The following is a 25,115-nucleotide window of genomic DNA, read 5'->3' as shown; positions in this document are numbered from 1 at the left end:
CCTTACCTCTGGGGAAGAACTCTTATGTGGAATAAAAATGTATCTGTCCCATGCATCTTTGTCAAAAGCTGTGCTAGCTGAGGACTAGTTACACATATAGCAGTTTTGTCTCACTGAATTCTTTCAATGTGTACATAAATGACACAAAGAGATTGTGTTTCACTCTCAAAACAGTACTGGATTTTACTCAGCCAAAGCATTTCACTGAGCATTGGCTAAGTCCAGGTCCCTTTGAAACCACAAAGAAAATCATACATGTTGTAATTGTTAGGATAAAAGTGGAATATTACAAGTGTTGTCCCTTTAAAACATGGACAGATATTAAGACAATATACTTCTCTAGTTATTGTCCTGTCAAATACAGGAGTGTCGTTAATCAGAAGTCTGAAGAGCCACAGATCAGTTGCTGACATTCTCTGAGGGATCATATTATGGACAGATGGAGAGTGTCTGTTTTTTTTGTTTGTTTTATTTTGTTTTTGTTTTTGTTTTGTTTGGTTGTTTTTTTTTTTGGTTGGTTGGTTGGTTGGTTGGTTGGTTGGTTTGTTGTTTTTTGTTTGTTTTTGTTTTTTAGCACCAATATGATATTTCATATTCTAGTAACAGACTGCCTCAAACACCCTCAAAAGGTCTGAATTAGTGACTTAAAGACACACAGCACCAGTGGAATTATCCTCTGTTGTTCTGCTTCCTCTACTCAATATTATTTTTCAAAGGTTGTAAATTTCAGAGGTCTAAATGTAGCAGTGCAAGCACAGTAAACACCTGTACTTAAAGTGGAATAAATTCCACCCTGTAATATAAAGCCAAGACTCTAGGCTATTTCAATGGCATACTAGTTGTGGTAGACATTGGATTTCCTCCTTTTTATGATCTCCTTTTCAAGAAAACTACCTGTATAGTAGTCTAGCTTGAAATGTATGCCCTCTTTATGGGTGTACACTGGGGATTATAGTAAGCACCCATAAGATGTTCAGTTTTTTACAGAAAGGGTGTGAATAATTTGTTTTTTAATAATTCATACAGATATTTTCAGGAAATAGCAAAACATATTTTAAAGGGCACTGCCAATTGCTTTAGAAATTTGAAATATTTATCACAAATCTGTATGAAATTTTAAAGTCGCCTAATTAATTTTTAATATTTTATTTGGAAATCCTATTATCTACTTTTAGGCTCGTCTTAACGTTTTACCTGGATGAGTTTCAGTCAGGTGAATAGCACATATACTGGTAAGATAATAGTGTAAAGGGCTTAGTTTGGATGTCATGTATTGATATAGACTGCTTTGTGGAAATATATTTCTTTGCCTTCCTGTACTGGAAAAACTATATTGCAGCAAAGCACATTTATACCATTGTGAATGTAATGTTCAAAAACATGGGAATATAATGTTTGGCTGTATTGATTATACCAGTATATATATAGTGATGTAGCTTTCTATCTAGATAAGATTAGGCATGTGAGTTAACAGCTACTGCATCTTGGCCAGTGTGGTTTCTTATTCTACTTTTCCTGTCTGCACACAGGCATCATTGATGATAGCAGCAGCCGTGTGCTGAACTCTTGAAACACTATAAATGAATTAATGTTGTGCATGAGGTAGGTAATATCCTGCAGTTTCTCTTGCACATATGTTTTCCTCTGCTCAGAGTCCCAGACACTACAGATGAAAGCACAGGTGTAAATGGGAAGAACCATTGGTAGTGTGAGGACAAATTGTTTCGTTGCATGTCACACTCCATTTTTAAAGCACAGTATTAAACAATGACCCTTCTCTTTCTAGACGTATTATTTTTTAAAGGATATTATATTTTAGGTATAAGTTGACAGTACCTTTCAATGTGCTTTTAACAGAACCTATCTTCAGGAAGCTACACTCGCTAAGGTGAAAATTAGTTTGCTCACCTTTACAAAATGTTAATCTAAAAGGGTTAATGTGAGTCATAAATCCCAAAGGGTTTAAAACAAATTATACTATACTTTGAAAGCTAATTATACAAAAGCATACAAAAAGAAAACATCAGAGTATTATTACAGGATCTCTCTATATATAATATGTGCAAAATTCAATATACAAGCTTCTTGTTACTCATCCATGTTTGTTTGTTTTGTTTTTAAATAATGTAAACATGAACTTATTTAAACCAATATAAGTAGTTTGATGTTACTCCTGGGAAACAAAGGTTGTGGGTACAAGAGCCTCCATAGCTTGGAGGGCAAGCAGAACATGGCACTCCTACTTTATATGGTGCTTCTCCAATCCAATTCCCCCTGAAAATAAGAAAGGAAACAAAATCCTTAGCAATTTGAGAGAGGAAGAAAAAATGTTCATTAACAGCACATGTTTTGAGTGATTAAAGTGAATGCTTTTGCATGATATCCTACAAATGCACCATTACTGAAAACATACATTAATATATTTCTGTAGGTTACTGACAAAAAAATAATCTGCTGATCCCCAAAAAACAGTAGAAGAATGACCATGTCATCCCAGAACAGTGGTTCATTCCATATCCTTTATATGTCTGCAGTGAAGTCTCACTACAGACAAGTGATTTTTGACTCCCCAAGCCTGAATATTTAACCAGAGGACTATATTAAAGAGAAATTAGCAACATAAGCATTGGTGCAAGGTTTTCCTGGAGCACTTTTTGTCTGGCACTTATCATAAAAGCTTATTTTTGGAAGGTGGAAAGATAAACTGACAGAATCTTATTATCAGGTTTCATTGCCTTGGGTCCACATCGTGAAACTCTGAGGCTGAATTCACAGTTCAAAAAAAAAGCTAAGATGACAAGTATTAATACAGTACTGTATTAAAAAGAACTATATTGGGGCACTTGTAGGGGCCTCAGGTATTAATGGGAGGTGGAGGGCTCCCACCTGGTGAATAGATCTCTACAGTTTGTGACAGAGGCCTGGGGAAGAAGAATAGAAGTCTGGACAATGGTCCAGACTTAGAGATAACTGGAAGATCTAGGAATGCCTGAAAAACATTTCCAGACTTTTAGGTGCTAATATAAATTTCCAGACTTTTAAAGTGAGGTAGGCAAAAAGCTAAAATTAGATTTCATTTAAACATTATGTCTCACTCGTGAGAGATCTTTCCTCTAATTTGCATGTGACGTGATATACCAGTGAGTAACAAAATTATTTATGAAACATTTTCTCATCCCCCCACCTCCCAGCCAATAACACTGGATCAAAAGCCCTGGTTTGGATTCTGCCGTGGAAGAAAGCAGGAATCTCTCAAATAATTTGCTCATTTCCACTTCTCTTCCAAATAGGTACAGCAGACTGAGTGCTCAGGAAATATATTTAGTTTGATAACAGATACGGAAATCCAGAAAGAGTTTGCTGAAAGCTGATTTCTGCTTCACTTTCTATGCAACACATGGCTGACTTTTGTGAGTCCATTCTAGTTAACCAAGTGCAGGATCTTTGTAAATTTTATAATTATCCTCCTTAACCTTTTTTTTTTCTCCTGATTTCCAAAGCATATGTATTTTTTCAGCATTACAACACAGTCTTAGTGAAAATTATTGGAATTTTAAACCCCAAATCTTTGCCAAATTCCAATCTGAATAACTCAAGTAGGTAATAATAACACATCTCCTTCTCCTTTAGAGAAGCTTCTGATGTGCTGGTTACTCAGACAGACACAGCCTTTATTGACTGAGAAAGAGACTTCTGAATGTATGCTCCAGGACTCTAAACCCAGTGTCCTTAACCCAACTTTAATTAACTCGTAGGAATATAACCTTAAACCAGGGAATTCCACTTGGTACCCTTTCTTGTGACTGTGCAAGAAGTAGATGTCAAAATCCTGATTCTACAACCTAAGAAACAAATAAATACTGAAAAATCTCCTCCAGAGAAGAAGCTTGTAACTCCAGGTTTTGGTTTGCCTTTTGAGAAATATGGATTTTTAGGCTGCAAAAATATAAAATGTCTTTAATTGCTACATGATAGATAAACAATGCGCCAGTTTTCAGTAATGCCTAATGCTTGAAACCATTTTGCTGTTTCTTAACACAATGGGAGATTTATCCTAGGGAGTTTTTATTTTTGTTTTTCCAAACTGAGTGATACAAAAAATAGTATCTGTGTTTCTCTTATAAACTTTGATTTCAGTTCAGTTTTTGTTGCCTGATAAACCTCATATTCATTTCCTACCATCCTTTTACAGTATATATTAAAGAAAAAAGAACAAAGAGATATTGATTTCCAAAGGAAAAGGGCCATTTTTTCAAGTCAGTTTTCTTACTAAATCCTATCTTCTTTTAATTTGCAAATTCTTTAAAACATCTTTTACTCATGTATCAGCTAGAATAATGACATATTCATGCATATTCTTTACCACAAATGGACCTGTGCCTGGACCAAAATTTTATGGAAAACATGCTCACTTAATTATACTTAGCTTTCTATACAGAACTATGTCTCTGCCTATTATATGGTCAGAGAGACCATTCATTTACACTGCCCATGTTGCTTTTGAAGCACCGGTCCAAACCAAACCTTAAATTGAAACTCTCCCAGATCCACACTTTAGTGATTCATTCTGCACCCAGACATGCGTTTGAGTTGATGTCTAGTGAACACTAGGAAAAAAAATAATGTCTTCATTTCAACCTAACACAGACCTCTGCACAGCTATCTCATAACAGGGGTCATCCACGGGTGACTATGACAGATACTTTGATGGACCCAAATTTGGAAGGCAAGATGATATTTGTAGACACTGATCTTTATAGAAAATCTATGCTAGGGCTGCCCTTATGCAGCATGGTTATAAGCAAAGGTGTCCTGTGGGCAAAAATGTGGGTTCACAGTGAATCAACAGCTTGATATACAGTCCTGTAGCTTACCTGAGGAAGTCTAGCTCATATAGCCGTATGCAACAGAGTAAAGAAATGAGGAATTAAAAGTAAAGCTAAGTAAACACATAAGAAGAGGACAAGGAGAATGGTGACAATAATAACCATAGAAAATAACTGGTTTTTTTTCTTTTGTTCAATGCACATCAAGTTATTTCTTTTTTTCTCTTTGTATACCAAAGTCATGCATTTGCAACGTGTTCAAATGTGATGTTAGAATGAATGAGCAGCCTGCAGAACAAAAGCATAGAGGTCAGGCTGCAGAACAAGGAGTAAGCAGTCCTATGAGAGTACCCAAACATGCATGCAGTATAAAAATAAACAATATTAAAAGAAAGTAACTCACTTTGGGGCATAGTTGCATACCAAGTAAACAGCTCGTCGCCAAACAGATCCCCAGACGTTCATATTGTGGCATGTGTGGATTGCGCAGCCTATACGGTTGGAAGTGGCCCAAACCATCTGAATAAATATTCATTATTGGTGAAGTCCAAATTGAAAAGAAATATATATGTATTTATATATACATTTATATGACAGAAAGCTATAAATACATCACAGAAAAGTCCATCTTTGGACAGTACATTTTGAATAGAAGAATGTAATTTATATAACCTGTGTGTAATGGGTGCACATGGGTCCATAGCATCGCATGGGACACCTGGGGTTGCAATCCTGAGGATAAGGGAAAGCATAATCCTTCACCTCATCGTACCATGGCTTTACCAGCTGGAGAATAGATCGATACCTATGTTTATTTAAAAGGCAAAAAGAGAAATATGTCATTTCAGATTAAGGTACTTTGGAACTTTCTGCTGCTAATCCCCATGATGCAAGTCACCTAAAAGCACATTTCTCAAAACATCATTAGGGGCATTGTATTAAGCCAATACCCAACCCAAGTGAAAAATCTCTGTAAATTATAGATGGATATCAATTATTGCTATAATACTGGATGACTCTTGTATCAGTTTAAGATCTGAATCCCAAAGGCTTTACAAAGAGTAACAAAATAACTGTTTTGTAGGATTTGCTTACCTTCCAGTTCTCACAGACAGGTTCTGGCCCAAGAATCTCAGTAAGTAGGAAGGTCCATGGTCCCAAATGCAAGTAGCAGCCCAAGCCTCTGCAGATTTGGCCAGAGTTTCATCCCAAACCTGACAAAATAAAGTACCATTAGGCAGTAGTATGCAGAAAAAAAAGAAAAAAGAAAAAAGAAAAAGAAAAAAAGCAATCATGGTGAAAGAATATAAGAAACACATACTTAAGAAAAAACAGATTTATAACCTAGGCAAAGACCTCCTGAATCCAGAAAATCATGGGTCAGCACAGTAACAGCGATAGCATTTGCCCTAAAGGTGGGCAGAATCCCTGCCTGTATCATCAGAGGAAGGCAGGTATTCATCTCTCTCCTTTTTATCTGGAGCAGGCATTCACTTGCCATTTTCCCTCCTGAATTTATGAGATCCATGTGTGGAGGGGAGTGAAACATTGGATAGGACTCAGAAGGTTAAAGAGAAGTACAGGCGCATAGGGAAGAAAAGTTCAGCACAGGTATTACATACCCTGCAAAACCCCAACATTTTTGAAATAGGATCTCAGGAATATCTACAGCCAGAGAGAGTGTGTGTGGCAGCTTTTCATATTTGAGGCCACAAGGTCAAGAAAAGGGATTCCATAAAAACAAAGACTGTGGGTAGTTTCCAGGTGCAGTATGAGTTTCACTACTTTGTTCTGTGTAGGAGCTGACACTGCTACCTGACTGAAATAAAAAGATAACAGGTCTGTAAGAAGACCTGTTTCAACTTCTTACGTTCTACTCCAGTGGTAAAAACATGACAGTAACACTGTCTCCTTTATATACTTTGACTGCTCGCTTACATGCTTATGTGTAACTCTGCTGTTTTTTCCACAGCAAATAGGCTGGCCTCAGCAATAACAGAGTTATCATCAATAGAACCTGCTGCACCACTGGAGCTCCAGATGAAGAATATCCTACCATGCATAAATATCTAAGTGTTTAAGTGATACCCAAGTAGGCTCTAGATCCCGGAATTAGACATGAATTTTGAATACTCCGTTTGGACTGTTTTGGTGTAGGAGAGTTTTAGTGAATTGCAGGTAGAAAAGCAGGAACAGAATGTGGTAAAAATGCTTACCCAGCCCATTATATCTTTTTAAACGCAAAGCCAAACTCATAAATCTCGACTGGTTACGAAATAAAGAGTATCCTCTGTGAGGTATGAAATAAGAAGCAAAGTCAGAAATAAACTTATCAAAGGATAAGGTGGCCCACAACACAAATATTTTCTGTACTATGTGCTAATACAGATTTCCAAAACACTGATTTCATAGTTTTAAGTTCCCAAAAATCTCAGAGTGAATGAGCTGACCATAGATCACGAACTTGGACATTAATTCACGTCCCTGACTCTGCCTGGTAGTTTGTGACACTTCTCCAAGTGAACAGGATAAACTTTAGCAACTTTTATGTAATTGCCATTATCATTCAACAAAGCTTTTGCTAATATGGAGTGGGTGAGGTACTTCCTAGATTAAAGCGGAAGAAGTGCAACACAGATCAATATGAACCCTTAGCACAAATGATCTTCCCTTCAAGTTGAATCACCTTAGGGAAAGTAAGATGGATGGTGGTTAAAGCAGAGATTGACTTTACATTTCATTCATGAAAGGTCCCAGACTGAAGTCAGAGCAAATCACCAGTAAAAGGACAAAACAGAGAAGAGTTAGGAAGAAGCATACTAAGAAGGAATAGTCTTTGAGCCAGAGAGAACTTTGACTTCACCTCTGAAAAACGGAGTTTCTCAGAGGAGTTTCATGGAGGAGATAAATCTATAACTTAGGTAAAGAAGGCTAAGCTGGAGCACTACCATACAAGAGAAAGGGACCTGGAGCTGCTTTGGCACTCTGCATAACCCAGAGAATGCTCCAGTGTCCAAGAGGAAGAAAACTGTACAGATATTTGTTCTGATTTCTATCTGTGCTTTTAAGCCAAATAGCTGAATGCAGCCAGCATAAAAATAACCCTTTATAATCTCTGTGGTTTAACAGTGGTCCCAAAAAGAGGGCTGAAAGAGGAGGCAACAGTAGGTACCAGCATAAAAGTTTTTTGCATGGGAAGTGTGCCTGAGAGGCCAGGGCCACAGACGATGCTTGGAGCCTGCCCAGGCCCAGGGGAATGGAGAAGCATATGAACCCAGCATGTGGGTCCAAACACAGTTGCCTGGTGTACATCCATAATGGGCAGCTCAGCCAGTACTGTGACACCCCATAAACACCCTCCTTTGCTGAGATTAATCATGCCTCTGGCATGAGTGCTCTCTGCCAGGAGGCTGAACATGAGGTTTGTGAGCTTGCTCCCAAGTGACCTGGCTGCAGTCCCACAATAATTTGAATGGGTACTGTATTTGCACAAATAGCACCGAGCTCCTGATTTTCACACAGCATATTTTTGCATACTAAATTGCCTTTCAAAGTAGTATGTTAGCTGTTTAAAAGAACTGTGAAGACTGGATCAGGTTTTCATCATTAATGCCCTCTAAAAACTGGGCATTATTCCCCCTTGAACAGTGAGAACATTGGTAATCCACTTTCTTTCTCTTTAGCTTCATTTTCTGGTTCTCAGAAATCATTTGCAGCATTAGATTGGGAAAGTTATAGGGGGTTGTTTCAAACTCAGTTAAAAATCTGAAGAAAAATTGTGGGTTTGGCAGGTAAGCATTACTGTGAGATATATATATATATATATATATATATTTCACTCTTCTTGCCATTATCTACTCAATCTCAACCATTCTCTGGACATATGACATTTTTGGCCAACATGAGAGAGAAACAGAAAACATAACCACTGAATAAGGAATAAAGGGGGGGGGGGGGAGAGAGATGAAGGAGGGAGTATTGGCAGCAGCATCTTTTAATTACCTCCACTCCTTCATTAACAGGCTGGTGAATTTCCCTTGTATGGAGTCCCCTTCTACTAGGCAAATCATTCGGATTCTATGGGAGACGACAAAGCACTTCACCAAAAACTTTCTTCTTCCTTTTTATTTTTTTTATTCTCCTCTCTCTCTCTCTCTCTCTCTCTCAGAAAAGTGATCTCAGTACATCTAGGACTACCTCGAGATCCCCTGCACAAGTAAAGGCAATAATATAGGTTGAGGCAGAAAAAAATGATTGTGAATCAGATAAAAATTATAATGATCTAAAATCTAAACTTTGTAAACTGCAAGAGACTGCACTGCTAGTTCTCCCCTTTCAAAAGAATTCTGATCCTGAGTCAACACTTGTATTAATTTTTATCTCAGTTTGGTCCCAGTTTGGGCATGTAGGACAATGCGATAAATGGATTTAAGGCTTTTTGAACGTGTGAGGCTTAACTGTTGTACACAAAGAAATAGGATATACGGAAATAGAAAAATATCCTAAAAAGAGAAACTGAAGTAACTTGAAAGACAGAGGGGCAGTTTTGGTATGAGGAGAAATTAAAAAGCTTGATTAATTTTAAACAAAAAACAAGGGTTTAAAATGATCTGATAAATAAATTTTTAAACTGTGTAATGATGGCCAATACAGGCTTTCTATTGAATATGGCAGAGAAAGCTGCCTGATATGAACAGAAAATTGCAAAAGGGAAATGGAAAAAGGAAAAAGATTTGCATGCACAGTGGGTCAAGATCTGAGGATGTGACTCATCCTCGTACTAATCATGCAGGCTCACAATGCCAAACTTTGCTCATTCTCTCCCCAGGGACAGCAAACCTAGTAAACAAATACTAGGTCATTAATGGTTGGGGAAGCAATTACCTTCCTGCCACCCAATATAAAGATCCCTCCTGAACTCTCCAGACCATTGATTTGGTCGATCTTGGAAATCGTCTCCACCCTCAGCTGGGTCTAACTAAGCTGTGATAGAGTTAAAGTGTCTCATCACACTTCCACTGGCAACTCAAAGTCAACATCCTTTGGCCAATTTATTTTTCTTTCCTCCGCCAATGATTATTTTCCTAGAAAGCTGTCTGACTGTGCTCTCTACACTGCTCTCTGTCTCCCTGCAAAACTACACTTCAAAACTACATTTCACTTGAAAATTGTCAAATGGACTGAATATAGGGAAGAGGCTAGTGCTTTTATACAGAGCATTTCAACACCAAGAAAGCTCTTTCTGAGGTTCTATGAGGTTGTTGTGGGGTGTTCTGTGCACTCGTACAGCACGTGATCTAAGCCTTAATAAAGTCAGTGGGAATTTTGTCAGTAAGGCTAGATTTTAACCCAAGGTTATCATTTTCCCAACTCTGTAAACAAATAGTAAAATAAATTCTGTTATTCCCTTAATCTATAGTAAGCAATGGAGAATAAAATGAAATCGCTTTAATATTAAATGAAATTTCTCAAAGACCGCAAAGGAAGCTTCCTTTCTCAAAGGAAACCTTGTAAAGTGGGTCACGGTGTCCTCACACACTTCTGCCCTTCTGTAGTTTTTTGCTGTCTCTGTCACTCTTACATATGTAGAGGGGAGGGAGATGTCCTTCTGTTCTTTGCTGGATTATCTTTTATTACCATAAGGTCCTAATCACCACTGTCCTCTTAGGTAATAAAATGATGATGAAGTTGAAGAAGCGTTACAATGAAGAAAAAAAAAAAAAAAGAAAAAGAAAAAAAAAAAGAAGCAACTACAGCATTACAAAGACCTTTTCAAAACATTTGTAGAAGAATAACTGGCTGTTCCCTTCCCACATTGATAGCTATGCTTTAATTTGAAGAATAATGTATATAACCACTATTTAACTATGAACTGAACTTAGAAACAAAATTCTTCCACTCTTTCTCACTATGGTCATAATTGTACTCCTAATATCTACAGTTCAAATGCAGTAGTTTTCTCTTTTGACCCTGCTCAATACATGTCTTAGGGGGCAAATCCTGATGCAGAGGGGGAGCTAAAGCTGAAAGCAGCAGAATACTTCACACAGAAACTTCACTACTTTATCTGTAAGTAGAACACATTGAGTAAGTATACATGAAACAGATTAAATGGAGCTTTCTTATTCTGCCTCACTTGTTCTTATTGCAAACCTTCTAACGGACTGCTAAATTACTGTAAATATATCACTATGCTAGCTACATTTACCTTGTGGTATTTTTTTCGAGAATGAACACTAACCTTCACTGTTTACTGTCTTATTTGTAGTTTCTTATTTGTAGTTTTAAATGCGCTACTGCAACTTTTATTACCACATCTTGTATATGCAAACTTTTCTGAGAACATTTGTGAATGATGGATAAATGAAGTCATATATCCATGATTTAAACTATACTGTCTGAAACAGAGTAGGGACTCAAAGCAGCATTATCAGTGTCTGAAGCTCACTTTCAGTGACAGTGAAATCAAGCCTCAGCCTTTTGAAGGTATTAAGGGATTGTGTCATTTCTGATCTGTAACTTTACCAATGCATGTGTGTGTGCACGTGTGTATATATACTATGGGTATAACTGCTTATAGGCAAAATAATTAATGCCAAACCTTCCTTTAAGGACTTTATCTTTCCATGGAGCACCACTCAGTTTTGCTGTACAATAGGTTGGAGTCCTTGTAGTCTGGCTTCATAGTATCTGTACTATGTAATTCCATACAGGTCAGCAAAACTTTCTCTTGTATAAGGTCCGACTCAGGACCTGTGCATATCTGTTGAGCTCATTATACAACTGTTTTTTCCTTGATTAACCTCAGTGAGGTCGTCCAAATATAAGCTACAAAACATTTCTGCCAGGAACCAATATTAAAACATTGGGCTCCAAGTTGCCTTTGTAAGATGTCAGCTTGCAGCCCACAGGACTCTAGGACGCAATCTTTCTCTCTGAGAGTTCAGCTTGGCCAACCAAAGGACTGCCAACACCTGGAGAAAAGGCTATGTCGGGTGATATTCTGAGAGATTTTCCATAGCTCGAAGAACCAGAAACATATCACACTATGAAAGTACATTTAATGAAAGATCATAATTTTCTGAATTGTCTGAAAAGCTCAAACAAAACAGTGGCAATATATGACTATTACTTCAATTTCTTGATCACACACCTCGAGGTTTCTTATTGCTTTAGGGAGAACATTTTAAACATTTTGATAAAAAGAGAAGACAGAGAGGGTTTCCGTCCCCTGCCAAGGCTTTCTCTCATATTTTGAGTGCTGCAAATGAGTTCTGGGAAGTTTTAGGTCATGCAAATTATGGCTAGCTAAGTCAAGAAAGAAAAGGACAAATGTCTTGAAAATCACATTGACCCTTGATAGATGCTTTTCTTATGATAAACTGACAATACCTACCCCTGCAAAGGTAAAACTGTTATATTCTTAAATTGCTTTTATATATAGCAGAATATACTAATGACTTGTTTCCTATTTCTGCAAGAGAGTATCATCTCCTCATTTGAAAAACAAGGATCTCAACATTTCATAGTTTTGCAATAGGAAAAAAAACAAAACAAAACAAAACAAGCAAACAAAAACCATTGTCACTATATAAATATGAAAATGTGTGCCTATTTCTCTTGCAACTCTTCAACATACTATCAAAGAAAAACAATTAAAAAAAAATCATGATTTTCACTTTCCATGTTGCCGGTACTTATCATCAAATTTATTATCTGACTGGTAAAAGCTGTAAGACATGGTCTGTTTTTTTGTTGTTTATGTTGTGTTTTGATTTTTTCCTCATAAAGCGATTAATGCTTTCTTCCAAAGCCACCAGTAAGATCTGTCAACACTGTACTCCATTTACAAGCCCTAAGAATAATTTCACATTGCCTTTTTCTAATGACTCACCACTTCAAAAGTAAAAATAAAATACGCACAGATAAAATGTTTATTTCAATTTCCTTACAGGTAGACAAAAAAGATCTCATTCAAGCAGTGAAATATCTTCCAAGTAAAACAGATACTTAAAATAGTAATATGTTTAGAGCTAAAAAGGTAAATTTAAAACTTAATTTTTAGTTGCCCCCACTAGAGAGGCCACACCTGAGAACGTATGACTGATACATTCATCTGGAATGATATCCATTTGTAAGTTGTTCGTAAAGTTAAGAATTAGGAAGCAGAAAGATTTAGGATCTGTTACTCCTGGCAAATATAGAGAGTGAAAAAAAAATCAGTCTATCCTTTGGTAGTCCATTTCTTCATAATGCAAGCATTATTGAGATGCGGTTGACCATTTAGCTAAAGATGACTTTCCATGAGAAAGCTGAAACATTTTCATTTAACTATTACTGACTTCCTGATTTTCAGAGCCAAAAATTAATCTGTTTTCTTTTCAGGGCAAACAGATACCTTCCCTTCACAGTCCTGATTTCAAGTGACAAAAGAAAATACCAGGAAAAATATCTTGATCTGATTTAATATGGCAATACCCTTATGCACGCCTTGCTGTATAAGAGACACCATTACCAAAGCAAATTTAATTCTCTCCTTTGCAAATATCCTGAAATCATTACTCATGGCAATGGGTCAAAAGACTTTGTGATCTAGAGACAAAGTGAGCAGAATATTTAGTAATACACTATATTAAAGTGTTTCTCTTTCCTTGTGGATATCTGTGTAAACTGTACTATTTAGAAGCATTCAAGTTTACAGCCTTCAGTGTCACAGAGACAACATGGAAAAAACTAAGAAGTAGGAGCACTGCCTCCTTCAGACTGCCAGCAGACATGTTGTATAGCTAGAAGAGATGTGTTCACTGGGAAATTAAGATATATTTTCAACCTGGGTGAACGGAGGGTCTTCTAAAGATCATTTTAAAGCATTTAAACAATACAGAACCATGCTTCCATTCTTCTGCTGTCATCGTAATCCTTACACTTCCCTGACTCATGTTTGCCAGTACCAAAGAAGCTCCCCTCACTTGCACAAGGAGCATTGCTCTAAATATTAAGTACTAGCAGCAGTCCTCAGTACTTTACTGTGGACTTTGTTGTGTTTGTTTGTTTTTAATGACATATCAGCTGGGGTAATATTCTACTAATTTCTCAGTGGCAAAGCAAGTATTTTAAGCAAAACACACACATCCCAGTCACTCACAATCCTCCCAAGAATCCCCCAGGGCACCTAGCAGTCAAGGGCTGCTGACTCTAATACTAAGCAGGCGTGGTGTGTCTCATCCCTTAGCCTGCTGCCACCAGCTGTCCATCTGGAGTGACAAGCTCCAGCTACTGCATTGTTACATTTTGCAGTAATAATAATAGAAAGCGGCAATTTGTCAGCTTTGGCATCTTATTTGTCATTAATATACGTTTACTGTGGACTCATACTAGTATCTTCAGATTTCTGTTTGGTACCAACAGAACCAACAAATCCACAATAGTTCCTATGTACCTCAGAAGGTGGCCAGTAGGACCTTCTTTTAGCAGTGATCAAAAATTAACCTTTCTATATCAGACTTCTGATTTTATTCTCCATTAACCCTGTGCTTTTGCCTGTTTGTCCAGCTGAAGATCAGCCACACTTATTTTCAGAATGGCAAAAAGTAGGAAAGAAGAAAACCTCAATTAAAGCAGTTTTGACCATTGGGAAGCTGAAAGATGAAATCCAGCGTTTCCAGCCCATCTGTGCAGCTGCACTCCGCAGCTGCTAGTTCAAGTTCCAGAGTGGATTAACAGATGTAGGCTGCTACCCCCCAATATGCAGGTCTTGTCCTCGTAGGTTATTCAGCTGTACATACTTGCACTGGCCATAATGCTCGCACGTGTGGTGGCCATTTCTCAGAAATCCTACAGCAGTGTTCAGGGCACGCAGGAGTCCCTTGAACAGCTTCTTCCCTGCTCTTTTGTATAGTTGAACCTGTAGCTTTTTAAGGTTCAGGGATTTTCTGTAGGACCCCCAACCACATCCACTACCCTAAATCACAAAGCTTAATAAAACTACCCACCAGCCCTTCTACCTGCTTGCTTTTTCAGCAGAGTCACTGAAAGAGCCTCGTCTTTTTGCCTTCACTTTTTTTCAGTACATACTGTGTGATGAAAACACATGAGCTCATTGGAATTTATAGACAGATTTGGCAAACTTTATATATTTATTTGGGCTCTGAGATCATTTGGACTCCAGGCGCTCTCTCTCTCTCTAAGAATACAAATACTTTTTGCTCTCAACTGCCACCTGTTAGACATTTTACTGTGCATACTGTAGTTGGTGCCTACTGCATGTACACATCCTTCCCCATTAGGTAATAATTGGGTACTGTATTAGGTACTAATTAGAACTTTACACAGAAAATTCCCAAAGTCTGTCCCCTAGAGAAAAAGTCTTGATGGGAACTGCAGTTCTGTACTTACTTTTGTGCAGATAAATACACGGTTAATACATCAAGCTGCTTGTCCAATACTCCACTGCAACTCAAAGTAAAATTGTGCAATGGTTTATAGTCAATTTACTTTCATATAAACAAACCTCCAAACATCTGATTCACACTTTTGAAGGGCTCAGTATTAAAAGGTCTAACTTACAGTACTTAGGGCATCACCAAACAGATGTCCAAGAAAGCTCATTGCCAGAAATTATTTTCTTATGAAAATTCAAGACTATTGCAAGTCTGTATTTTATATAGAAGTTTGTATTTCTGGGTGTCTCTTTGGTCCAAATTCAAACTCCTATTATTTGAAGCCTAACCATTGCTAATACTTAATTTGTTTCTTCTAAAGCTTGTCCGCATTTCTTCATGTTTGGCACCAGGCTTTTAAACAATAAGAAACAAAGAGAATTGGTAGGCTGTCAAATTTAATAACAATAAGCTTCCCTGATATGCTATTATTTGTTTAGCTTTTGGAAAAGTTAAATATCAGAGCTACATATCTTAAAATATTTAGTGCTTTCCTAACCTACTGCAAGGCATGTTTTAGTTGGCAAGAGCTTATCACAGAACTGGTAACAAAAAGGACCAAACTTCATCCAGCTCCATGTCACCCTGACAATTTGTTATAAGTCTGAAGAATAAGGTGTCTGACCTCTATCATTTTAAATATCATCTGTGCAAATTGCCTTTTCTCAAAACCACAACATGTGAATAGAAAAAATATTTGTTTTGTAGTGTAGTGTTTTTTCTCTTCTATATGGAAATAATCTACATTTTTTTACTTTTTTTATTACTAACCACTGAAGTTTTTCTTTAAAACAAAAATGTTCTTAATTTCTTTAAAAGTTTTCAAAGAAAATACTTATTATTTTCTAAGTAGCTTTAACTGAAAGATATGGCAGCATGACACAAAAGAAAACACAGCTTCTTCTTTCTTCAGGATAAAGAACAAGAACAATAGTTCTTTATTCTCATAAGAAGGCATCTCAATTTAAGATTGTTTTATCTTGATACAGATCAATAGATAACACTGTACAGATTGAGATGGAAAAACAGTTCACTCTCAGTTCAGGTAAAAGAGACCTCAGACCCCGTCACAGGGTACCTGCAGATGCATTTGCAGGTGGAGGTGCCTGTGCTGATGGTTCTCTCCATCCTAAAGCAAGTGGTTATCTTGGGTTTGACATTCCTTGCTTTGGTTTTAGGAGACACTTTCCCATAGACTTGGATAGCCTATTCTCTTTTTCAGATCTTCTTTTCAGATACAGAAAGAGGATAAAAATGTTGAGAGGTTTAAGGTTACTATCTTCTCCATTCATGTACGAAGCAAAGCACTGTGTACTTTGGATTAAGATTCTTGTGAAAAATGCCCTGTCTCTGTTTTCAGCCAAAAAGTTCAAGAGGTGCTACATTTAATAATAAAGGAATGTCTAATTCTGAGGGCCCTGGGCAGGCTGCTTTTCTATCAGAGACTTTACTAAGTTGTTTTTTGTTTGCTTAAACTCCTAGAAGGCTTTCTGCTAAGACTAAATTTAAATAATGTAAATTTTCTGTTTTAAAATACCATCAAGAGATGGGTGTTTTAAAATACATACAAAACATTGGAAAGGAGGTCTCATAGCAAAACATATTCAACACGGTCATTCTTTATCATAGTATTTATCAATTATAAAATTTCTGGGGAAGTCCTTAAGATTTTTCAAGAAGTGCTTTCCAGGAAAGGTCTTTTCTTTTCGTCTCCAAAGCAGGTCTTCTGTCATTCTCACTGAATGTAACTTGTGGCTTTTATACCTCATAGAGCTAGCATCAACTTTGTCTTCACCCGAAACACCAGTTTAGTTACTGATACTGAATGTGGTTCCTAGAGGTTTGTAGTTGAAATTCTGCTAGAAAAATGGGCAGCATCCTGTATCTCACTGATAGCCACTGATAGTAGTACAGTATTGCATTATTGACAGTGGTACAGTAGGAAATAGGTAAGTGGATAAATGCACCTGATAGATAAAAGAAAGCTAGGTAACTCTACTCTGACAAAATTAAGAGAAAGTAACTCCATCTACTCTTGTCTTCTTTCAGCTTACTTTCAGATACTATGTTTTGCCTTTGCTGGGGGAAAAGGCTGGGTATGCTGTAAAATGACTGCTTCCTTTCAAAGTTGGCATGCAGACAGAAACCTCAAGCTGTAAGCATAGAGATCAGTTCAATGCTTTCTTCTTTCTTTTAATTTCCTGAGAGGAATCATATTCATGGCATTCATTATCTTCAGACACTCCTGTTGGTGCATTGGGGCACCAGATAGAAGGGACATACTCAGCTGCCTAAACAAAAACACAAGTGGTAGGAAGGAAAAACTGGAGCCAGTCAATATATTTCATCATTACACCCCACTTGCATTCACCTCACTTGTGAATCCCCAGTGCAGAGCAATCTAAAAGCTATGGCCAACTAGGAAAGGTGAATTACACTGGAGAAGCTCCAAGCTCCTTGGTATCTCTCCTCCTAGAAGACTAGAGTGGACTATACTTAGATTTACTTTGTGCTCTGGCATGATGAAAACCAGATTAAGATCTTTATGCCTTGGCTCGTTTCAGCCTTCACTGTGTATATAGGATTTAAGGGAACAGATCTATTCAATGGAAAAAGTAGGTTGGCAGTAACGTCTAGGGTTAATTCTTCATTGTATTATGGTACTTATCTCTTTAAACATGTGTAGTTAAATACATGTCTAATCTGCTTTGACACTGCCGTTCCCTGATCTAATAAAGAAGCTCTAAATAGAATGCAACAATAATTTCCTCCAATATGCAGAAATATTGTAAGACATGCACATGGAAATTAGGGAACCATTATATACCTACATCACTAATGCAATTTAATTAATTATAAGAAAACTGGCAGTAAATATATGAAAAATAACGTTTGAAATGAAACAAGGAGAGAAGTTCTACTGGACAGTTAAAGTGAATATAAAGATTAATTATCTGAGTTTTGGAAGGAAGTATATAGGTTAGACATTTGGAAATCATTTCTATTCCTAAAGTAAAATATTTGCCAAGAGATGTGACTGAGACAGCATCACTATATGTGTTCAGGAGCAGACAAGATGAAAACCATATGTACTTAATGCAGAAGGAAGTCCTGCAACAGGGTGGGGATAAACTATATGAATTAAGAGATCCTATCCAACTCAATAGACATAAATCTTGAAGAAACTAGTCATGGAGTCCTTACAGACAAGGATGATTTCAGTGGGACAATGTAGATGAGCCAGGGCAAACAACTCAAGTACAAAATGTCCTCCAAGATTTAGACTGGTTTGTAAGAAACCAAACTGACAACAGCAAAAATAGGTAAACAAGTCGAGAAGTTTATTTATCAGAAATACTACTGCATTGGAGTGAAAAACAAACTGACTCACTTTTTCCATGTTCATATGAAAGGCTTTCAGGTATTAAATAGGACTTTGGAAAACGTGAAGTAGTTAGAAAACATTTCCTTTTCTGTTTTTTCTTACCCACAACCTGTAGCATATTCAAAAAACATTTTTAAGATCACCTTGACAGCAAGAAAATTTTATGAAGACTTTCACATTCAGGAGTGAAACGGTATTGAAGTTATTTATATCTGTGACCACTAAGTAGACTATTTTCTTCCTTCTCTGAACTGACTTTGCATATTGCCTGCCAACCTTTGTGGACACAAAGCAAAGTCTCCATATTCATCACTCAGCAAAAAAGGTCACTCCTGGGCATTACAGAGTGAACAGCCCTTGTGACTTTGCCTTAGCCCACACGATTATAGGAGTTTCTTTTGGAACACAATTACTTTTATTTTAGAGCAACTGTTGATTTATTTTGTCCATTTTATCACATTCTTTCATATGGGATTCAGTAGAAGATGAATAAGCTAAGATTCTCCATTCCTTTCCAACTCCTCTGCCACCAGCTCATGAGAAACTATCTTCTGTTGTGTTGCCATGAAGCAACTTCTGGATATCCAAGATAATTCATTTCAGGCTAGTCTGGGAATCTGTTAGTACTTTGAGTCCTAAAAAGTGACACATTCACTGAAGGGCATGTTTTCCTAAACATAAAAGAACTTATGCAATCACTGAACAAAAAGGAACTGAAACCCTATCAGACCATCTTCTATACAGAAATATGCTCGAGTTTTTCTAGAACATTTCTCTGCTCTTCAGATGGCATTCCACAAACATCTAGCTTCATGTTTTTGAGCGTATGATCTTGTCCCGTCTTTTATACTTCTGACATGCTACTGCCAGTCTATTAATTACTGCGCTGATCAGTACTGGGCTCAGGACGCATCCCTGCAGAACCTCACATGAGAAGCTCTGCAAGCCAGCAGTGAACTACTTGCACCTTGTCTTTCAGTATGGCTCTTTAACAAATTATTCAGATCACCTTAGATTACTCTTACTTAGACTAGATTTCTCCGCTTGCTTACACAAATGCTATTGGGGAATGTGTTCAATGCCCATTAAGGCAAGCTATATCAGATTTACTGCTTCTGCTTGGTGCATGCGAAACAGTAAGGAGCTTACATGTATGTAGACAAGCATCTGTTCAAACCAGGGTTTGTATGCACACAGGGACATGGGTTACATCAAAAGAGCACATGGACTTCAAAGAAACTGGCTTCAGGTGGGGATGGTTACAGAGAAAATTAAATATTTGATTCTCACAGGAACAGATAGTTCTTTAGTAAATGTAATCGGGAGCCTACCGATAGTACCAATGCATACTAAATGACATATTTTATGAGACTCAAAGTTCATCTGACAAATATTGCAAACCTTCAGTGGCCCACCAAGTAGATGAGGTGTTACTGGAAGGCAACACAGGCCTCTATAGCACCGAGACAGTATTTAGAGAAAGCAATTTGTTTGTTCATAGTCTTCCCCTGGATTTGTAGATTTACACATCTTTCACGTGAGAGAGCTGTAGACAATTTTATACCTCACTTCTCTGAACCATGAATTTTGTGAAACATTTCTGCTTTCTCCAGAAAGAGTATGCACAGCCAAGTGGATGATCACCTAGCCTCCACCAGATCAAAAGTATTGTGTCATCCTTTATTCTGCAGGTATGGCATCAGCTTTTAGAGCACAAGTGAAGGCTTCAGAATGACAGTCTTAGGATGAAAAGGAATAAAGCATATAAAAAGACCCAAATTAAAAGCAGAGGACATTACTTCTACATTATAGGTTTGGAAGTTCTTGTTTCCTTTTTCATTTGCTTTCCTTCCCACACTCACTAAGTCTAGACTTGTACTTGCAGAAAAACTTCAAATCAAAGGCATCAGCACTACCAGCACCAGAAAAAAAAAGGAGTATGACTCATAGAGTGCTAACATCCCAAGAGAAAGATTACCCAAAGTCTTATTGACCCACAGTGCATAAAACACGCAGTTTCTTTCTCTATGGACTGACAACTGAACAATGTTTCCCATCGTTGCTTTTAACACCCCATCTGTCTGCTTAATTCAGAGACTGCATACAACAGCAGGATGGAGCAGCACTCACATCCACCTCTCCCAAAGGGAGGTAAAATGCTCCCCACTTCTGATATTGCAGTGTTCAGATGAACCTTCCTTGCCTAATGTGTGCATTCTTTGCCATTTTTTGTGACCTCTCATCAAAAGTCCTAAGCACACAAACTTTCAAGACAACATGTACAGATTAAAAAATGCCCAAGAACTTCAAGCTATCTATAAATACACTGAATGTTTGAGAATCAGACTGTATCAGGGGAAGGAACAGAATGTGTCAAAAGTAAAAAATAAAAAATAAAAAAATTAAAGAAGTTTGGTGTGTGGAGAACTGGAATCACAAGAACCAACTCATATTGCTAAACCCTAAGCTCTTACCAGTGAAGAAGAAAAGAAAACAGAATTTTATAGAAGTTAAGAATGTGACAGACATTCATGAAAAAGAGATCCTAACAGAATTAGGAAAACAGAACAAAACATGATTTAGTATGACTGTGGACAGAGAATAGAACAGAAAACATTTGGGGGGGGTGGGTTCTGAACTGCTTAGGCCATTTCTACTTCATGCTTAGGCCATCTCTACTTCAACACACTTACAAGAGGTTTCCACAATCTAATGCACCTATAGATACTTCCAACCTCTAACATATGACATCCTTTTTAATCGTTGTAATATGAATGGGAAAGGCGACTTTCATCACTATCACTGCACTTTTCCATAGTGTTCAGAACAGGAACACACACTCTGTAACAGTCTTTCAGCACTGTGCATATTGTCTGCTGGTAACGGCAATATGCTTGTTGTTTCTGGAAACGCATATTGAGTGGCACAGTCTCATTTATATATAACAGCAGTAATCTTATGTTCTCATAAGACAAAGCAGATGCTGTGCCATACACATAATTAGACAGAGACTAAAGAATGAACTGATCAAGTTCACTTGCGCATTACTGATACACAGGTCCCCAGCTTTGGTAGGCTTACAACACTGCCATCTTCAAGACCTTCCTACCAAAACCTTTCTGAAGCCTCAAAGTTAAGAAGTTAAATTGAGGCTGCTGTCATTACAAACTAGATGGCAGAGACACCTATGTGTGATGTTGCTCACTGGGCTATTTTTATTCTTATTTTTTGCTCTGTAACATTACATGAGTCAGACACGGATTGGTTAATTCTGAAATACAATTAATAGCCAAGAGGTTACCTTCCACTTGGAGATTCAAGCTGGAGTTGCATTCTAGATCATTACCTAAGTAAATTGATGTGGTGCTCTGAATTCTGCTGCATGAAGGAACAAACTATTTTCAAACTGGGAAAACAAAGGTGAAAGAAAGCCTTAGACCTTGCCCTTGTGACTATTGATGGGGCTGATGCTGATAGAAACACAGGAACATCCCGTGGCTGGGTGGGACTGGTAAAAGCAATAGTAAGAAGAGCAAGGAAAAAAAGTAATAAGTTGTAAAGAGCATGGCCCCAGTCTTGATTCTGGATCAAACCTCACACAGTACCATTGCAGAGCAAAGCTGCAGCAGAACACACAACAAATATATGTGAAACCTTGGCAGTTTTAGCAAATGAGTGAAATAAATGTAGATTTAATCAAGGAAGAATTCTTTCTCTGTGAAGTCTTTTTTTACTGAACAGGCTAAGAACACTGCACTCACAAAACTTTTGGGAATACAACAGGGTGCTGGCTTCACTTAAGCAAACTGCAGGAACACATTTCTAAAACACACAAGCCAAGGAAGGGCATGGTAGGCTGCCATTCCCTCAGACATTACAACAAAGTTTATTTATGCAGAATCAAAGGAAACGTCAGTGGAGAGCTCAGCAATAAAAATGATGACTGAGCTTGACTTCTGACCTCTCTGTTTTTTCTGTCTCTGACCTTTCTACTTCACAAACTTCAAACTCAGACTATAGTATGGCTACAGGACTTCATCCTGCAATGTTTTGAATGCATTCAGCATTTTGAGGTGTTGTTGGGATGTGTTAAGAAGATTAAATGATCAAATCCAGATTTAGGTAACATCTGTGATAGAGAGATGTCCAAATTGTTAGTCATTAGCTGCTAAAAAGGAGGAGTTATTACTATTATCCCATTTTTATGTCATGCTGATGGTGTTGTGTTTTCTCAAAACCGTTAACTGTCATCATCTGAGATGCTCTGTGATTTTAGGCAGATATTATGGTGCTGACACAACTTGTCTTAGTTGTGAAGGTAAAATAATTTTTGCTTGGCCAACCTATGTTTTAAATTAGAGCTTCACATGCATGCATTCAAAGTTGGAACATGAAACAGTAAACATGCTGCTTTAGCTATTAGTGCCAAGTATGAAATCACGGTGAGTGAGTAACTTCTATCATACCTGTAGGAACACACAATTCACATAATGAGTATATGCCAATAAGGAGAAAAGGTGTCTGCTACAAACATAACGTTCAAACACATTGCAATCCTGCATAGTGGAAAAGCATCTAAAATAAGCATTGTATTTGATGGAAAAAATAAGAATATTAGGTGAAAAATATGCAGTAAATAAAAACCATGAGTATGATATACACCATGCATCAAATGAATTGCTTTCCAAATGCAGTTTTACCATATTGTGTCTGAAAGTACTATTTGTGAAAGAAATTAGAAATGTTAACTATATTTTTGGCATACATCAGGGCAATGACTTTCAATGTACTCCACAAAAACAATGGGACTGCTAATAGTTAGTGCTTTAGACACGTGATCATGTTATGATCATGTACACTATGATCCTATGCCACTTCAGGCCAACTAGCAGTTAAATCACAACTTCATTACTTGGGGTCCCAGCAGCTTCACTTGAACTACTCATGGAACTGGCAATTCAACAGGGCTAGTAAAAGGTTCAGAGTTTGGTATTTAGATACTTTAGTACAACTCTAAAAGATATAAAGAAATAACATTTTAGCAAGCAATAAGAGTTAAAAATATTTTGTCTGCCTAATTAAATCCCCACAACTTAAGAAAACAAAATCACTGGCTTACAGTTTGTTTTACTATGAAGTAAATGAAGGTCACTTACCATATATTCCATGTTGGAAGCAGGTGGGAAGACTTTGCCTCTGACTTGATTATGGTAATCAAGAATGGCAATCATGTCATTCTGTGAAATGTAGCGCTTCCGCCTGGCTTTGGGAATTTTTGCAGAGTCCAGATGAGCTGCCAAAGCCGTCTCAATGTCAGTGAAATTATTGTTTGACAGGAGTAGGTCAGTGGAGTTGGGTAACACTAATGCACTTGTTTCACAGAGAATGGAAAATAAGAAAGCACAACTGATTGCAGTGATTGCTGTCATTTTGGGACCAGAGGAGAAAGGACACAGAGGTACTCTGCTTTAAGTCAGGGCAGTAGGGAACAGATCTGTAGAAGAGAAGATGTCAAAGATGTGATTCTGTACATCCGGTTAGCAAGACAAAGTGAATTGACAGGCTGTGGTCTGAAAAATGATTCTGTCAGCTCAATTACAAAAACAATCCAGTCAGAACACGTTACTGAGCAATTTTCACTTACCATATTATCATTAAATGATAATATCCTCTTACTATGAACACAGCAGATGAAATATCATTATACCCTGAATTACATGATCAGAGCTAGCAGTACTCCTGAAAGAGTGACAGTGGTAGCACACCAGATCAGTCCATAAACCACACTATAAATCTTAAATGGGGAGACTGCAAGAAACCTCACAGAATGTTATGCACTGAAAACAAAAAAATACATCCCAGGTTATGCCTGTCCTTTATGCATGGATTGTTTTGACATCCTGTGGCACAGATAAACTAGTAGGCAAAAGAACACATATAAAGCATGAAAACGTCTTAGAAATAGCATTCAGATCTTAACTACAGCAAAACATGATGAGCATTGTTAAAAGTGCATGCAAAGCAAGCTTATTGAGCTAAATGGCTTACCTCTGGATAATACCAAAAAAGAATACAGTCTATTGTTCTCCCAGTATATATAGCACTCTCCTATGTGGTGATATGAACCTTTGTGAAGGAGTGTCTCTTATTACAAACCCCCAAAGAACAAAACTCTGCTGGTTGTGAAGCTTTCTGGCCACAGGAGCTGCTAACAGCTTTTATATGTTACAGCCTGCATGATCCAGAACAGGCAGTTTCTCTAAAGGTCTCCGCTCAGCCAGAAGGAGAGGGGAGGAGCTCTGCAAAGCACACACACAGCGATTGGGTGGCATCTCTGTGGTGGAGGTGGTTTGGATATTCAGTCACACCCCCCGTTTCTATAGTACAAAAAGGCAACATGCAAGACTCCCTTTTTTTCCGGTACTTCCTATGTTTATTTTCATTATTGTTATTATTTTCCTCTAT

At 37.5% G+C, this 25,115-nt stretch overlaps 1 protein-coding gene across 1 annotated transcript; it reads right to left on the bottom strand.

Moving 5' to 3' along the window:
• Positions 1–518: 518 nt before the first annotated feature.
• Positions 519–24,916, bottom strand: PI15 (peptidase inhibitor 15). Its single transcript, XM_040546054.1, has 6 exons — positions 24,699–24,916; positions 23,807–24,144; positions 5,922–6,040; positions 5,499–5,631; positions 5,230–5,345; positions 519–2,274 (listed from the first exon to the last, which is right to left on the bottom strand). Exons 2-6 carry the CDS (start codon positions 24,077–24,079, stop codon positions 2,139–2,141), a joined length of 777 nt encoding a protein of 258 aa, XP_040401988.1. The 5' UTR covers positions 24,080–24,144; positions 24,699–24,916; the 3' UTR covers positions 519–2,138.
• Between the last annotated feature and the right edge of the window lie 199 nt (positions 24,917–25,115).

This window comes from Cygnus olor, chromosome 2, assembly GCF_009769625.2.
Source record: "Cygnus olor isolate bCygOlo1 chromosome 2, bCygOlo1.pri.v2, whole genome shotgun sequence".
Taxonomy (NCBI): domain Eukaryota; kingdom Metazoa; phylum Chordata; class Aves; order Anseriformes; family Anatidae; genus Cygnus; species Cygnus olor.
The sequence above is the reverse complement of the archived record's forward strand: the minus strand, read 5'-3'. Positions and strand labels throughout refer to the sequence as shown.

Bases quoted from the DNA above. Each gene is read 5' to 3' on its own strand.
- PI15 (XM_040546054.1), bottom strand. From the start codon at position 24,079: ATGACAGCAATCACTGCAATCAGTTGTGCTTTCTTATTTTCCATTCTC. The intron at 5,632-5,921 runs GTAAGCAAATCC...AAATAAACATAG, and splicing joins CTGTCTGTGAGAACTGGAAG to GTATCGATCTATTCTCCAGC. The intron at 2,275-5,229 runs GTGAGTTACTTT...TCTTATTTTCAG, and splicing joins GTATGCAACTATGCCCCAAA to GGGGAATTGGATTGGAGAAG.